At 39.5% G+C, this 13,143-nt stretch overlaps 1 protein-coding gene across 14 annotated transcripts in view; it reads left to right on the top strand.

Moving 5' to 3' along the window:
- ABLIM2 (actin binding LIM protein family member 2) overlaps positions 1-13,143 on the top strand; it is a 125,088-nt gene that overhangs the window by 41,929 nt on the left and 70,016 nt on the right. For all 14 annotated transcript variants that reach the window (XM_083861882.1, XM_083861889.1, XM_083861891.1 and 11 more), the window contains exons 3-4: positions 1,779-1,962; positions 11,969-12,084. In XM_083861882.1, the coding sequence (XP_083718008.1) occupies positions 1,779-1,962; positions 11,969-12,084 (300 nt within the window). The remainder of the gene's footprint in view (positions 1-1,778; positions 1,963-11,968; positions 12,085-13,143) is intronic.

Raw genomic sequence — 13,143 nt, forward strand, 5'->3', positions numbered from 1 at the left:
GTTCTTCATAAAAATGAGAGCATGGGTAAAAAAGAGAAATGTTACAGCAAATGTGTTAAGCCTGAGAGAGAGAGAACATGAACAATGTATTGAAATATAAACTATCTAATCCCTGTTGTCCATGACACATGCAATATAATTGGAATTGTTTTGAGTTATAGGAAAGATTAGAACTCATAATTACTCAGATCTTGACCCTGCACTAATACAGTTCTAGCTTGATTGCTGTTTTCTGACTCTTAGCAATCAGGGCCCTCTCCAGGGAGAATGTTGAGCACTGAAATCCCACACAGGGATGAGCCTACAGAAGGTTCAGAGGGTCTTGAGCCCAGGCCTCCTGTGCTACAGTTAATAAAGACTACAAAAAAGAGAGGGTGATTGGATGTAATTTTGAATGAATGATCTAGATCCTCTGCTTTCTTGGGGTTTCTGCACTCTATGTGTTATTTTGTGCCTTGAGCACCACTGTTGGACTTTGTTCTTGTAGTTTAGGTGCAAGATGACTGATTCTGACACTGCAAACAGGCTTGGGTGGGAGTTACCAGGCTTATGTTCAGAAACCAAAGTGCCTGTGGACTCTCAGGTACCTAACTGTAAATCTCATTCTTGAATTTTAGAAGCGTGGATGCTTCTGCTATTTTGGGACCAAGGGACTGAGCAACTCTGCAATGTTTTGTACATGCAACTCAGATTTAATAAGCAACATTCCCACTCCTTTTCTGTGGGCTGTATGTGAGTAGTGACACTGCTGTGGTTCAGCATCATTTGACTGTAAACACCATTTGCTGATGGGAATTCATTCCTATGTGAACAGGAGCAGAAGTACATAGTAACAAGTGTGGTGCTGTGACTTGCAGTAAAGGAGTAGTCAACACAGCAGCAGAACTCCACTTTGAAGTCCAGTTCTCTTTTAAATCAAGTCAAGTCTGTTTTCAAAGATTCTGGTTAATGTGGATGATAGTCATGTTCTACACATCTGCTATTTCTGTATGACTTCACCAGACCATTGTACCCCTCCTTTCCCATCTTATATGTTCTCAAAATTCCAGCCTAGCTTCATCCCTGGTGCAATGAAGAAAACCCCTGAACAGCCTCACAGGCCTTTGGCTAATCAACTTTAACCCTTTCCTACAAGTTTAGTTTAAAAAATAGAAATTGATGTTTAGGACTAAACCCTTACTTTTGCCAGGAGCAGATGAATCTGGAGATGCCTCCAGTTCATTCGTGGTGAATGATGTTCATCAAGTAAACATGGGAGCTGATATAAACTGGCTTAACTTGTGAAAACTTGCAGCAGTTGCCATGAGCATCAGCCCCTGTGTTTAGAGACAGCAGTACTTAAACCCCTTTTGTATCCAGGAGGAATGTCAAACACCTGTAATCTGTCAGAGATGTTTCTTTGTAACAATGGTGCTTTAGATTTTAAAGGTTTATGTTCTTTATGCATTTCTTCTAACCTGTTTAATATGTTAAGTGTTGTATATGGTAGCCCTGAACTCAACTCCTACAGACTTTAACTTTGTACCCATAAAGGTTGCACTGAGGTTGACATTTTTACATTAAACAAGTCCAGGCTGTTAGTGTCCAAAATACAGGACTGATGTAATTTACTATAAGAGCAGTGTCTTTTGGATGCGCATCTGTTCTGTGATCATAAGCCCCATACACTGAAGTACTTAAATACTCCACATTGATCCATTGAGATGACAGGTGAAAAACCAGCCTAATCTTAGAGCATTTGTTTTCTTGCCTTCTGAGTCTGTCCTCTCTTTCTGCAGCATGTGGATGTGACCTGGCTCAAGGAGGATTTTTTGTGAGACAGGGAGACTACATCTGTACTTTGGACTACCAGAGACTCTACGGCACACGGTGCTTCAGTTGTGATGAATTCATTGAAGGAGAAGTGGTCTCAGCACTGGGGAAAACCTATCACCCAGACTGTTTTGTGTGTGCTGTCTGCAGGTAGGTTTTCTACATGAAGTTGTGTTTCTGATGCCAGAATGCTCTGAATGCCAAGCATTCAAACTATAGCATAGAGATAGGTTTTTCTGTTACTCACTCCTTAAAGAATTGCAGGTGTAAAAAAACCCCAAAAAAACCCCCAAAACAAAACAAAACAAAAAAAAAACCCTGTAATTTTGAATGCCTCTCTTTTTTGCAAATGCATTTTTCTTTTTTTCTGTATTATCTTATGTGTGAGGTTTTCAAAGTACTTTAGAAACTGCTACTGTCTTCATTTTAAGACATTTTGCTCCAAGTGTTGCTTTATTTCTCTGGTGTCTGCTGTTTTGTCATTTGTTGGCCTGAAGCTATAAAGGATTCCAATGCCAGTGGCTGAGTCCTCAGCAGGCCACAACTAAATCCCAATGTAGTTCAGTGGGATCATTTCCCACATGGGTCCCAAACTCAGCAGTACAAGGGACTGATGTCGTTTTGATCTGCATCTTAATCCTCCTGTGTAGAAATAGACAAACATATCTGTTGAAGACTTCATGAAGAAGCTTGAAGTGCACTAAACCTTCAGAAAACACACCATTTTAGCAGTTTGGAGTAAATGCAAATGCTGCTGTAGTTTCTCTGGCTAGACTTGAGCTTTTAAGAGTACTAGAGAAGCAACCCAGTTTCAAAGGGTTTCAAAGCCCAACGAGGCACTGGTGCAGCACAGTTTAGATGCTCTGTGTGCTGCTGCCTCATGTAGGTGACTGTGCAGTTCCAAACCAGGATGTCCATGTCACTGTGACTGTCTGCCAGCCCAGTCTGCCCTGGCCATGGAGCTGCCAAGCTCAGAAATCCTCCTGTGCTGATGCAGGAGCAGGACTTCAAATTCCAGAGCTGCTGTGGCTTGTGACAGAATCTCAATTAAGTAAAGCCATTGCATGAATAATAATAGTCACGATAAGGGGAAGAGTTATCATGAAGACTTAAGATTGACAAGCTATTATTATATTAAATCCTGTCTAAGCTTTGCTGTGTTTAATAGGACCTTTTTCCTTTTGGATACTTTAAACAAACATGAAGAGTAAAGATAAGAAAAAATCCTAAATTCTTTTTCTTATTTTATTTTTTCTTTTAATAGTGGGAAAAATTACTTTAAATGGATCTTGTGAGTTAACTGCTGGCTTTATGCACTCTTGGCCTGCAGCCTGGCAGTATTACAACTCTACAGATTAGCACAGTTAATTTTTGGTATCTTTATTCTCAGCACTAGTACCTTCTGTAAAGTGAGGTACTTCTTCATTTAAGAGAAATCAAAAAAACCCTGATTAGTTCTATTTTTCTCAGTCACACCACTAAAGCTTAGAGGAAATTTATTTAACTGTGTGTTACTGTACTTAGAAACTACCTGCTTTGGGTTTCGGGCCATTGGATATACCAACTCTTGCTGTATTTAGTCAGTCCTTCAGCTGATAGTTCAGAGCTTGATGGTACAGTTTATTTTGTCTCCCTGGAAATTTTGAATGATTTTCCTTGTGAATAAAATATTTATATTAAGTACCGAACAATTTAACTTCAGGTGAGTTACATTGCAGCACTGTGATATTATTCCTGCTGCAAATACCATGTGTATTGGTGATGTGATAAAAGTTTTAAAAATGAAGTTCCTGATGCAGTAATATATCATATAAAAAATAAAATCAGAGATGTTCCCTAACCTTCTGTATAACTTATTAGTTGTATTAAATGCTGCTTCGCTGCTTGTAGTTGTTCAGTGGGAGACCCAGATTTGCTTCTGTTGCTTTTCTTGGAAGGACACACAAATTCATATTGTCTTCATCAGAGCCAGCTAATGCCCTGCTGACTAGCAGGATTCAATTAGTGTCTCCCAGGGGGGTTGTAACACTGATTTGTGGTGCAGAGCAGCAGAAGAATCCTGTCATGTGTTTATATGCTTTAAATCAGCTTCAATTACCCCTGTCGTTGCAAGCCAGACATAACCTGTGTTTTTTATGGGGAAGAGTGTCCTATCTAAACATCATCAGCATTTATTTTATTGACCAATATCTTCAGTGAAAATAAGGTTGGTAGACTATAAAGACATGCCCTTTAAGCCAAAAGAAGGAACTTGTTTGTTTGTTTTAAAAACAATAATAATAAAATGGGGGGAAATTATATAAAGCTCTCTACCTTGGCATTTTCCTCAGTGGGAAGAGTCAGGAGAACCATTTGTGCCCTCATTTCTTACAGATGGGCAGAAACCTTAAATACTGTGTTAAAGCACACAGTCAGTAGTAGTTGGTGGATGATGCCAACTGCATTTGGCATTACCTTTTACAGCCAGACTTTAATGTGGGTGCTGTGTTAGAAATCTAACCTCCAGAATGGTGTGAATTTGAGAGGTAGTGACTGCCTGCCAGTGGGGCTGATCCTGCTATTATGGAAACCAAGCCAAGCTCTTACCATCTTCAGCATGAAAACAGTGGCAGCAGAAGGCATTTTGCACTCATGACACATTCCTCCAGAATGCTGCAGGATTCTTAAATTCTTTTAAAAGAGCACTTCTGCAACTCCTATTTCTGTAGCTGCTGAAGTAACACTTCTAAACTGTTTCTACATTGCATAGTAAACCAGTGTTAGTAGCAACTCCTTTTTTTCCCCTTAGAAGGTTTGAATAGAAACATGTGGGAAGTGTATGGTAGCATTAATGAGAAAACCTAGCTAGCAGGAGGATAGGGAAAAAGTCAGCAATCCAAGCCCAGTTGTCTCCTGATATTACTACTGTTGGGTACCACATGGCCCAGTGTCACAGGGAGCTGTATTGCTTGTACCCTCTGCACTGCATTTGTAGCCTGCTACCCTTCTCTGTGAAAAAGCTGGAGTGTCAGAAATCCAGCTCATCCCTGGGCATCTCTTGGAAGTCAAATACTATTGCCCAGGGCTACCACAAGCTAAGGTTTGGAGGGAGGGAAAAAAAAAAAAAAAAAAAAAAAAAAAAAAAAAAAAAAAAAAAAAAAAAAAAAAAAAGAATTGGTATTCAGAGAAAACCTGGTAAAGATACAATATATAAATATATTTTGCCATCCTATTTAATTCTCTCTCTCTCTCTATCTTGTTTTAACCAAGTGACTCTTAAAAACAGATTAGGTTTCAATTGCATGTTTGCTCTGCTGGAGTAAAGATTGAGGGCTTAATCCCTTCTTCTTCCAGTGCTGTTGTAGTCTAGTGAAACCTTTTTTTCTGCTGTTGTGTTTTTTGATGATAATGCCTAAAACTAGGAATGAGTGGAAGAATAAGAACATAGATTGAAAACTGTTGCAGATTAAATGCTTATTCTGAATTCCCAGGAAGTGGCTGAGCAATCTTCTTAACAGCTTCATTAATTGGAAGGAGCTTTGTTCTCCAGAGGGCTGCCAAAAACATTTTCTTCAAAAGCTTCATGTGTTTGTAAAAGTGAAATAGAAAGAGGGAGAAAATTGAGGCCGGCTGTAACAATAGAAGCTTAGTTTTATTAAAATTGTGCACATACCTCTCTATGTGGCTGTCAAAATCAGGACAGTGTGGGTCTTATGTAGGATGGGAATGGGCAGGACATTGAGTCTTTCAGAAAGAAATGGGTTGTCCTACCTATGGTAATACTGTGAAAATGGAATTTTCAGGAGGCATCTTAGTGTGTTAGTAAGTTATATAGGTTTGTAAGCATGTATAAGATGTATGGTCCATCTAATGTGGTACCTAGACAGTTATTTCTGTTACTTGTGGGCTGGGTGTTCACTGGATATCAGAAAACCGGGATTTGATTTCATGGGTATTATTGTAATTAGTAAAGTTGGGGAGGAGGTTGGTGTTTATGTACCCTGTTGGAGGAGTGTATGTAATAGTTACCCTTTAAGTTTCAGTATTCTTGTGGTTAAAAAGTTGGGAAAAAAATTGTGACATATAAATGATCAAGAGAGGACAATTTTACCCCTAGGTGAAGGATAGATTAGCACATACATCCCAGATTAATAGGGAAGTAGGTTTGTGGGGTTTTTGCAGAAGTTTTATATTTAAGTTTTTCTGAGCTCAAGTTTTCTTTAAAAACAGCATCTTGACAGAAGCTGAATATGTGCCATGTAGAGTTGAATAGTATGTGGAGGGGAAAGAGGCAGATACATATTCTTCAAGGGATTGCCTGCCAAACCCAGCTATAAAACCTCTTTCAATCCATTTATGTATTTATGATCTTCAGGAGGATGATTCACTTTGGCCAGGCAGTTGAATATAAAAAGAAAGAAAAAAAAGAAAAGGATTTCAGAAAACTGAAATCCTTTTCTTTTTTTCAGTGGAAGATTGTGTAGTCCTACATATATAAGACTGTTACTTCTAGAAAGAACTGTGATCTTTTGTGTATGTAGGTCTTAAGAAATTAGGATAATACTGAAAATCAGAAGTTCAAATTCAGTTTCTTCTTAAACATAGCAATCATGACCGACATTTTGTATGTGCTAAACCTTTTTATTTGATCACTTTTTTAGTGCTGCTGAATCTGGAAAGGGTTTGGTCCTCATTTAAGCACCACTGGGTGCTTCTTAAGGCATCTCATGAAGTGGTCTTCTTCATCTCAGCACCAGTCACCCAGTGAACACAGCTAGGTATTGTAGAAACATAGGGTGTTGAGACTTAAGATTTTGAAATCAGCCGGAGTGTTCTTTGCATTTTGACTCTCAACCAAATATATTTACCAATATGTGATTGTTCCTGAACAAAGGGCTAATGGTGTGCTGTTCTTCAGGTTTAGGTCTGCTGTTCTTTAGAGGAAGGGTCTGGAGCACAAGTCCTGTGAGGAGCAGCTGAGGGTATTGGAGTTGTTACCCTGGAGAAAAGGAGGATCAGGGGGTACTTATTGCTCTCTTCAACTGCCAGAAAGGAGGTTTTAGTGTGGTGGGGGTCAGTTTCTTCTTCCAGGCAACCAGCGATAGGACAAGGGGAAATGTCTTTATGTTGTGCCAAAGAAGGTTCAGATTGGATATCAGGAAAAGTTTCTTCACTGAAAAGGGGATTAAGCATTGGAACAGGGTGCCCAGGGAAGTGATGGGGTCACCATCCCTGGCAGTGTTCACAAAATCAGTAGATGTGGCACTATGTGATGACATGAGCATGGTGGTGCTTGGTCAAAAATTGGACTCGATGCTTGTGGAGGTCTTCTACAACCTTAGTGATTCTAGGATTCTTTGGTTCTATATGGAGCATCCCTATAGCCCTAGAATAATGTAGGATGGAAGGGATCTGTGGTAGTCCTGTGGTCCAGCCCCTGACTGAAAGCAAGTCCAGTTTGAGTAGACATCTGATGGCATTCCTTTAACATATTTCTAAGCATGGAGATCCAACAGACTCTCTGAACAGTGTGTTCCAGTATTCAACAAGCCCGTGGTAATTTTTTTCCCTTATATTGAGTTGACATTTCCCATGTTCCTGCTTATGTCTGCTGCCTCTTGTCCTTTTACTCTTACGAGAAGAGCATGGCTCCAATTTTGTTACATGTCATCAGGTAGTTTTAGACAGCAACACAGTCTCCCCTGAGCAGATACATCCTGCAGCCCCTACCTGCCTGTGTGTCCTGTGCTGCAACTCTGAACCTGGACACCTTCCCTCATCTCCCTCCAGTAAATCTTGTCCCGGGGAGCCCAAGGTGGTGCCTTCTGCAGTCTCTTAAATGAAGAGCAGCAGGGAAGATCACATCCCTGGATCTGCTGGCTGCACTAATACCTCCCAGGATGTGGCTGGTCAGTTGCCATGGGGACACGCTGCTGACTCATGTCCAACATGGTGTCCACTGGGACCCCCACATCTTCTTATGCTTCCCAACTGATTAACCTCTGTGGTGCACAGGTCTATGGGAGTGTTCCCCACTGCTAGCAGAATTTAGCGTTTTCACTCGTTGAAATTTGTGTAGATGGTAGATAGCACTCACTATCTAGTGGATAGTAGTCCACTTTGTATCATCATTTTAATCCACAGGGATTCATTCCTATGGAGCACCTTGAGGGATGTGATTGTACCAGGTACAAGTCAGAGCAGAATTTGATGCTGCTGGTCCTTAGGTTGCAGTCTGACATTACACTTGACCTTGTGTAACTGCAGCCAGCTACTGAAATTAATAGCTTTGCTCTCTCCACAGCCTGACCACAGGCTTCATTAATTTTCATATATCAAATTTTGTTGACTGTTCAGCCACAGAGTCAGATCAGCAATTTAAAGAATAGATGACCATCCATCTGCTCTGAAAAAAAAAGAAAATATTTTCTTTTGTCTCTACCAGAAAGTCTGAATGACTCGCCCACAGCTGCATAGATTGAGGTGTGGTGCAGAGAAAGACAAGACCAGGACCTGACCTTTTGATATCAGCACACTGTTATCCTGGATTAGGCTGATGGAGATTTGATGCTTTACGATATAGTTTTGTTGGTCACCTCTGGATTTTTTTCTGGGTTTGCAAATATTGTAGGCAGGTGGATAAAACAAAATTTGTTGGGAAATGAATCATAGATGTATTAAAATTCTATAAGTCATTCGAGAGAGCTGCTTTTAAAATGCTCTTAAATCTCATTTTTAGAATAGATAATCCAACTGTGAAAATCTCACTGAATATTTATTAAAGGATAAGTAGCTAATTAAAACTCTGTCCTGGTTTTTGCAATACCTAGCAGTGTTTAGTGGGTGACTGATGGTGAGATATCATTGTATTTGAAGGCAGATATGCTGCTCTTAGCCTAAAATTCTATATACAGTCCTGCTCACAACTTACAGAGCTCAGAAACTGAAACCTTGATAATTGACTGTTACCACCTTCTGTTGTGCCTTCACTCATACTGGCACTGAAATGCTTGAGCAGAGCTGCTTGTGAAAGGGAGAGGTCAGCTGGTACAGGAAAACTGTCAAATGTGTTGGGTATGAATTCTCAGTGAAAAAGACAAACAAACTTTGAGACTTATTTATGGGTTTAGAAGACCTGTGAATGGAGGAAATGTCTGTCTGTACCTTGGGGTGGACAGCTCCAAAGAATATTTCACTGGAGTGTTTTTAGAGCAAGATGTCTTGCATATTTGGAGAACAATAAAGGATTAAAATTGTTGCCCTCTCCCACTGGAATGGAAAGGCATGGTGATTAGCTACTGAACTCTTAGAAGACAAACCAAGCACAGTATTTTTATGGGCTAGGAAACCCCCTACGTGCCCTCCCATCTGTGGCTTACCATGGTACCTATGAGCTTTGGCCTGTTTGGCGGTGTCATCTGCCTGGTTCTGTCTTTGGGCCATAGGAGATGAATAATCCTGTTCTTGTCTTCTAGTTTTAACTTCCTTTTAGATTGTCTGATTGCTTAGACAGTGATGAGATGAGCCAATTCTAAGTGGACGGTCCCTGCTTCTACTTTAGCTGCTGCTTGGTGCATCTGTTTGAGATGGGCTTCTGTGCTCAGCTGGATCTTTATTAGGTATATCCCTTAGCCAGGTAGATATATTTGTCTTACCTCTCCCTACTCCTCCTCATAGTATAAGGAACAGTAGGAGAGGTGAGGTAAATATATCTTCCTGACTCAGGGATAATGTATCTCCTGATTCTTCAAGATTGTTCAGTAGTCAGTCATTCTTTAGAGCAGTGAATTGCTCACAGCTCCAGCACGTCACCATCTCCAGGGTTATTAATGTTGGAAAACCTGCTGTTTTACTGAGGCATCTCATGAGACCCCAGCTGGGTCATGAGCTGAACCCAGCCTTGGTTCCCATAGAGACTGCGGCAAAACACAGTTGGAGGCACTGTCCTGCCCAGGGCATGCAGCTGTGCATGGGAGGGGAAGATGCCAGGGTAGGTGCATGGCAGTGAGGATGGTTGCTTGATGGTATCAGTGGAACAGGGTGCTGGTTTTATGAGAGTTTAATTTGGAGCAGATTACCAGTGGTTATAATAAGTCTGTGTGTATCTGTAAGTCAAGATGAGATGTCTTCCTGAAAACATGCAGGAGATCAATTACAAGTTCTTGTCTCAATTCTGGAATGGTTGAAATCCCTTGGCTTGTGTCTTTCCAGGTCAATTAGTAGTGCTAAGTTTTAGGCTTGATTTTGTAATATCTTGTTAAATTAAACCATGGTTTAATGGTTTCTTTCACATTTGCAGCAGAAAACTAGAACAGCACTTGAATTGTGTCACTTTATTTTTGAGATAGTTTGTGGTTAGTCATGAATTTGTATTATCTATATAGAAGTGTATCACATTTACTAATTCTTATTCAAATGTGTGTATGTTCATTTGAATAAACTTTGGGTTGGTCCAGATGACCTTCAGAGGTCCTTTCCAACCTCAGCTCTTCTGTGAGTTCATAAAACTCATTTATTATTCCATGTATTAGAAGTATCTCTGACTTTGAAAAATATCAAAATCTGTTGCATGCAACAGTTATGACCTAAGAAGATAGTGTTGGGAGGTTTTTTGAATATATGACACAGAAGGTTGCTGCTGCTGCGTTGCTGCAAAACAGGACAGGTTTGCTCACTGGAGTGCATCTCCTAGTTAATTTACTGACTAAAACTCATGGTACAAAATCCTTTTTGAAAGAGGTAGAAGTATAGGGGCCTCCTGGATCTATATTAACATGATGTTGGACCTTATTGTACCAGAGTCACACACAGATCATTTAGTTGGGTGAAAGAGTAAGGCAATATTAAAGGCTATTTCCATAAAGTATTTTTCCTTACTGTAATTTTAGGTGAGTGACAAGGTAGGAAGCTTTGGAGTATAAAAACTTGAGAAAGAGGAAAAAAAAAGTGAAAAGCAGAATTCATTAGCAGATAGCCCCATGACTTTTTTTAAATTACCACCAATAGTCCACAATGGATGGCAGTGTTGAACACTTACTTAGCTAGTTTCAAATATATTTTAGTAACATTACATGGAAACAAAGGACAGCATTGCTTTTGTTATTTTTCTAAGTAATAAAAAATTTCTTTTAGATGTAATTCAAATGTAGAATAAGCTTCTCTTAGGTAGTTTAGGGAGCAAAACAATGTTTAACTTTACCATAAAGTATCTGTGTAGTTTTTTAGTGAAGACAACCTTGCAATTGTTATGAATTTGATAGCATTTGTGAGGGAATGTCATGCAGAGTTTTAATGAAATGTTAATGAAATAGTCTGATCAGATGGAGTTCACCATGAGGCAGAAGTTGTGTGTTATGTTTTTGCCCCACTTAAGCCATATTTTGATAGCTTGGATAGGGATTTAGTTGGACATGAGCTTTGGGTGGGGTGAAATGTGTTTCTAAATCCTCACCATCCTTTGCTGCATATGAAGTGATTTGTCCATCTGGTTCCCTTAGAGAAAAAGCCTCAGTGGTTTCTCTGCCCAGACAAGGAAGTGCACAGCAGAGAGCTTTTTGTTTTAAGGACATTGATAAAAAGGAATGATTTAATTAAGTGTAAGGAGAGCTGTTGTTGAGTAGGGAAAACAAGAAATGTAGACACTGTGGGTTTTATAACTGGGATAGGTTTTTCCCTTTGAGAGTCCACTAACATTTGCTTTCTGAGCATAAGAAGGACTTTGATGTGGTGAAAGTTGTGAGGACAAGTGCTGGTTTTTAATATATAAAACTCATCACTCTTGTGCAGCTATTTAACATAAAAGCAGCTGCATTTGCATCTGTTTTACTCCCTGTAATGCCAATTTTATTTTCATTCTGTAACTGATCCTGTTAGTGATGAACCCTGGCTGATATTACATTTCTTAAATACACAACAATTCAGACTTGAGTGCTCACTGTGTTTTTGTATCTTTAGATATTATTTTTTCCCCCAAGAAGTTGTAACCTTCTGTATTTGAAGTTGCCTGTTTGATATGTCCCTTTGATACTTAAGCCTCTAAGTGGCTGGAAAACTGAATGAGAACTGGGCAAACAGAGAAAAAGAAGCCAGAGTATAATCAGTTCTTTTATGGAAAGATATTTAATTTTGATAAAGGCATGAGACTGTAACCAGTTTGCTTTTCTTTCTGCTATTGTAGGTTGCCTTTCCCTGCGGGTGACCGGGTAACTTTTAATGGGAAAGAATGCATCTGCCAGAAATGTTCCCTGCCCCCTTCCAGCAGCACTGGCTCTTTCCCTGTACAGAACCTGCGAAGTAAGTATGGATTTTTGCTCTTTTCAGTCAGTACTTCTCAGTTTAAAGAACTTCACAGGTTAAAAGAACATAATTTTACACCAGTATGTATGACTGGAACTTCTACCACTCTGCTGCATAAGAGGTGTTATGAAATATGAGATAGCCATGTGAAAAACTAGAGGTGGTTTTTCAAGAAAGTCTGATATTAAAAAGAAACACAGATGGTGCCATTATAGGATTAACCATACATTGAACTCTCAAAGATTTGATTAAAATGAACTAAATCAAATTATTTTGAGAAAAATATAATGTAGATGCTAATATTTAGAGGATTTAGTCCAAGCTCATCTGAAATAAAAGCCCATGTGAGATTTAACGATTTGTAAGTGTTCCAGTATTGCTTCAGAAAATATCAGTGGCAGGACTGCAGGCCTAAATCCTACACAGCAAGAGGTTTAATGTATGAAATATTAGTGGGGGACATTCACCTTGACCTCAGACGATTGTGCACTATCAGAAGATAAAAACACTATGGGAAAGAAATGTGGTATTTTCACACCAACGTTTTTGCAGTAGATCATAGAGAGCTGGTGTTGCTCTGAACTCTGTTCCTCTGCTGTTTTGCTCATGAGGTGCTGCCATGCTTTAAGAGTCCACCACTATTTTTATTAAACTATATTTAATTAAACAGCAGCAGTAATTCAATTAAACAGCAAAGACAGAAAAAAATTTAATGACTGTTACATCAAGAAGGATTCAGCATGACTGAGGAAGGGCTTCATGGATTGCTCAGATTCCTCTGTAAGGAATCTAGCCCACTTCTGGGAGAAATCTCTCTTTTTATTCTGTTTTCTTGTCCCTCCACATTTCTTCACAGCAGTTTTCACCATCTGCTTTCTACAGTTCATCAGCAAAAGATGCTGTGTGAATGCTCTGTGAGATGCTCTACTGATTCCTCTAGCTAATGCCATTCTCTTTTGGAGATAGCTTGGCCCTCTCTTAGGTGCTTTCTCTTGTCACTCATTCAAGAAATGGATCCTCCTTGGCCATCTTTGCTGTCTCCTTGTCATATATGAA

The sequence above is a fragment of the Zosterops lateralis genome, assembly GCF_965231275.1.
Source record: "Zosterops lateralis genome assembly, chromosome: 5".
Lineage (NCBI taxonomy): Eukaryota > Metazoa > Chordata > Aves > Passeriformes > Zosteropidae > Zosterops > Zosterops lateralis.